Here is a 3,292-nt window from a genome sequence, read left to right as displayed (position 1 = left end):
CTACCTAACCATTAGGTATATTACATTTTTCCCCTCCCTCAGGGTTCTTCACTAGCCTTAAAGGGGTTGGATGGGAGTCTAGTTAGTTTCTGCCAGTGACTTAAGCCCCTCACCAATTGTGTTCTCCCAATTTTAGTGGGTCTAAGCTCTCTGGTTCCATTAAGCCCCTTAGAAGTCAGATTAGTTTTTAGAAAGAAATGTTTATTTCAGTCATGTGGTGGATAAAGTATTTTAAGAGGAGTTAGGAAGACCCAAATTCAAATTCTCCTTTTGATTCTTGCTGCCTATATGAGGCATAGGTTAATTGTTTTTCTTCCCTAAGTCTCAACTTCATCACTGATGAAAATGGGCTTAATATATTATGGTAAAGTAACTCTGTTTGCCTCAGTTCCTCATCTGTAAAATGAGCTGGAAAAGGAAATAGCAAACCAATCCAGTATCTTTTCCAAGAAAACCCCAAATGGGGTCATGAAGAGTCAGACAAAACTGAAACTACTGAACAAAAACAATACCTTTGGGGATACATTCTCTTTCTCAGTATTCAGCTGTTATTATGGGGATACTATGAAACGAGCATGATCCTGGGTATCAGAAGACCCAGAGTCCATCCGGCCCAATAAGCACCTGCTAGGCAAATGATAGTAGTCAAGACACTTTGTCTTTAGGTTCCATTTCCCTCACATATAAAATGAAAGAGATGAAATAGATAATCTCCAAATTTCCTTCCAATTCTAACATTCTGTGTCTCTGTAGTTGGGAAAGCTAAATCCACTCCCACAGCAGACAGATTAATTATCCATGTGGATGTGGTCTGAGACATCTGTCCAGAATAAATGTAAATAGGGGGCAGCTAAGTGGCGTAGTGGATAAATCACCAGCCCTGGATTCAGGAGGACCCGAGTTCAAATCCAGTCTCAGACACTTGACACTTACTAGCTGTGTGCCCAGCAAACAAGACAAAAAAATCCACATACACAGAATAAATGTAAATAAAATTTGGTCCAGCCCCATAATTTCATTGTCAGACGGAACTCCCAAGCGAGGAAATTCCATTTACCAATGAATGCAGATTGGCAAAATTTCTATAATTTGTAGTCTCAGAGAGTTACCTAGGACACTGAAAAATTAAATGACTTGCTTAAGGACCACATGCCCAATATCTCTTGGAAGCAAAGTTTAAACCCAGGTTTTCTTTGCTCCAAGGCCAAATTAAGCCAACAATATGTATTGACTACTAATCTAAAGGTTAAGACCCTCGCAGAAATCTAGAACTTGAAACTGATTGAGTCAACTCAACTTAGCAATGAATGTTAACCTTACTAACTAACCTTAGGCCTCCCCATAATGCTTTTACAGTCCTATAGCTTACAGTATTGCCTTGAGGTCTGGTGGCTCCCCAAAGGGGAAATTTGTACTTGAGAATGCTAGAGAAGCAACCTACTTACCACTAGACATGGGTAGTCTGATTATGGCCAGCTCTGAATCTTGCTGCAGTTCTATCTCCACATGTTACTGTTTCTTTTATCTCCAGGAGACAGTTCCCTGGAAATCTCTCTGCAACTCCAGAAGGGTGGGTCTGGACACTTTCACCACCTTACCATGAGTGCACCTGGGTGCTGACATCTTTCATGACATGTGATTCCTTCCTTACCTGGGAAAACATGGTTCCTCTCCTGAGAGGTTCTGTCAATGCTTCTTCTTGGCTATCATTTCTGGGGTTGGAGATTCTTCAAAAGAGGGCTGTATGAAGCCAAGGCAAGGCATGGCTTCTGTGGCATCCCAATCACAGACAAAGGCAAGATGGGAAGCCGCCTGGTGGTGGGAATCATCTCCTCTCGTGACATTGACTTTCTTAAGGAGAAGGAACATGACCATTTTCTGGGTGAGATCATGAGTAGGCTGGAGGATCTAGTGGTGGCTCCTGCAGGAGTCACACTAAAGGAAGCCAATGAAATCTTGCAGCAGAGCAAGAAAAGGAAGCTCCCCATTGTGAATGAGTATGATGAGCTAGTAGCCATCATTGCCCATACAGACCTGAAGAAGAATTGGGACTACCTCCTGACATCAAAGGACACCAAGAAGCAGCTTCTATGTGGGGCAGCCATTGGCACCCATGAGGACAACAAGTATCGGCTTGACTTGCTGGCCCAGGCTGGTGTCGATGTGGTTGTGATAGACTCTTCTCAAGGACACTCCATTTTCCAAATTAACATGATCAAGTACATCAAGGAAAAATACAACAACCTCCAGGTTGTCAGTGGCAGTGTGGTGACAGCTGCACAGGCAAAAAATGTCATTGATGCCAGAGTGGATGCCTTGAGGATTGGCATGGACAGCAGCTCCATCTGCATTACACAGGAAGTACTGGCATGTGGGCGGCCTCGGGCAACAGCTGTCTACAAGGTCTCAGAATATGTGGTGATTCGGTGTCCCTGTCATTGCTGATGGTGGCATCCAAAACATGGTTCACATTGCCAAAGCACTTGCCCTTGGAGCTTCCACAGTGATGATGGGCTCTCCATTTGCAGCCACCACAGAGGCCCCAGGCAAGTACTTCTTCCCTGATGGGATTCAGCTAAAGAAATACTGGGCGATGGGCTCCCTCAATGCCATGGACAAGAACCTCGGCAGCCGGAACCGTTACTTCAGTGAAGCAGACAAATGCAAGGTGGCTCAAGGGGTGTCTGGGCCATGCAGGACAAAGGGTCCATCCACAAATTTGTTTCCTACTTGATTGCTGGCATCCAGCAGTCCTGCCAAGATATTGGTGCCAAGGGGGCAGCTAGGTGGTACAATGGATAAAAGCACTGGCCCTGGATTCAGGAGGACCTGAGTTCAAATCTGGCCTCAGATACTTGATACTTACTAGCTGTGTGACCCCGGGCAAGTCACTTAACCCCCATTGCCCTGCCAAAAAGAAAAAAAGATATTGATGCTAAGAGTCTAACACAAGTCAGAGCCATGATGTACTCAGGGGAGCTGAAATTTGAGAAGACATTGTCCATTCAGGTGGAAAGTGATGTCCATGGACTCCATTCATATGAGAAGTGGCTCTTCTGAGAAGTGGCCTTGTTTGCGTTTACTGCCTCTCACCTCTCCCTCTGTGTTTTTCAATAAAACCCTGAATATAGTGGGGAAAAAAGAGGGCTGTATGGATAAACAGATGAACCTCTGCGACCCAGGTCTGCTTTTTGTTGTGCTTAACTCTGATTCCTTCTCTTAAAGGTCTATCTGCTCCTTTATACATGCCTGGGATTTCAGGATATTATTTGGATCTACAAAGACCTGATAT

At 44.3% G+C, this 3,292-nt stretch overlaps 1 protein-coding gene across 1 annotated transcript; it reads left to right on the top strand.

Annotated features, from left to right (window-relative positions):
• Positions 1-1,689: 1,689 nt before the first annotated feature.
• LOC122738380 (inosine-5'-monophosphate dehydrogenase 2-like) lies at positions 1,690-3,060 on the top strand. Its single transcript, XM_043980432.1, is given in 4 exon segments — positions 1,690-2,420; positions 2,422-2,687; positions 2,690-2,786; positions 2,943-3,060. Coding segments are annotated over 4 exon segments (1,212 nt in total).
• The last annotated feature ends 232 nt before the right edge of the window (positions 3,061-3,292 follow it).

Source organism: Dromiciops gliroides, chromosome 2, assembly GCF_019393635.1.
Source record: "Dromiciops gliroides isolate mDroGli1 chromosome 2, mDroGli1.pri, whole genome shotgun sequence".
Taxonomy (NCBI): Eukaryota; Metazoa; Chordata; class Mammalia; order Microbiotheria; family Microbiotheriidae; genus Dromiciops; species Dromiciops gliroides.
This window is presented reverse-complemented; position numbering and strand designations above follow the sequence as displayed.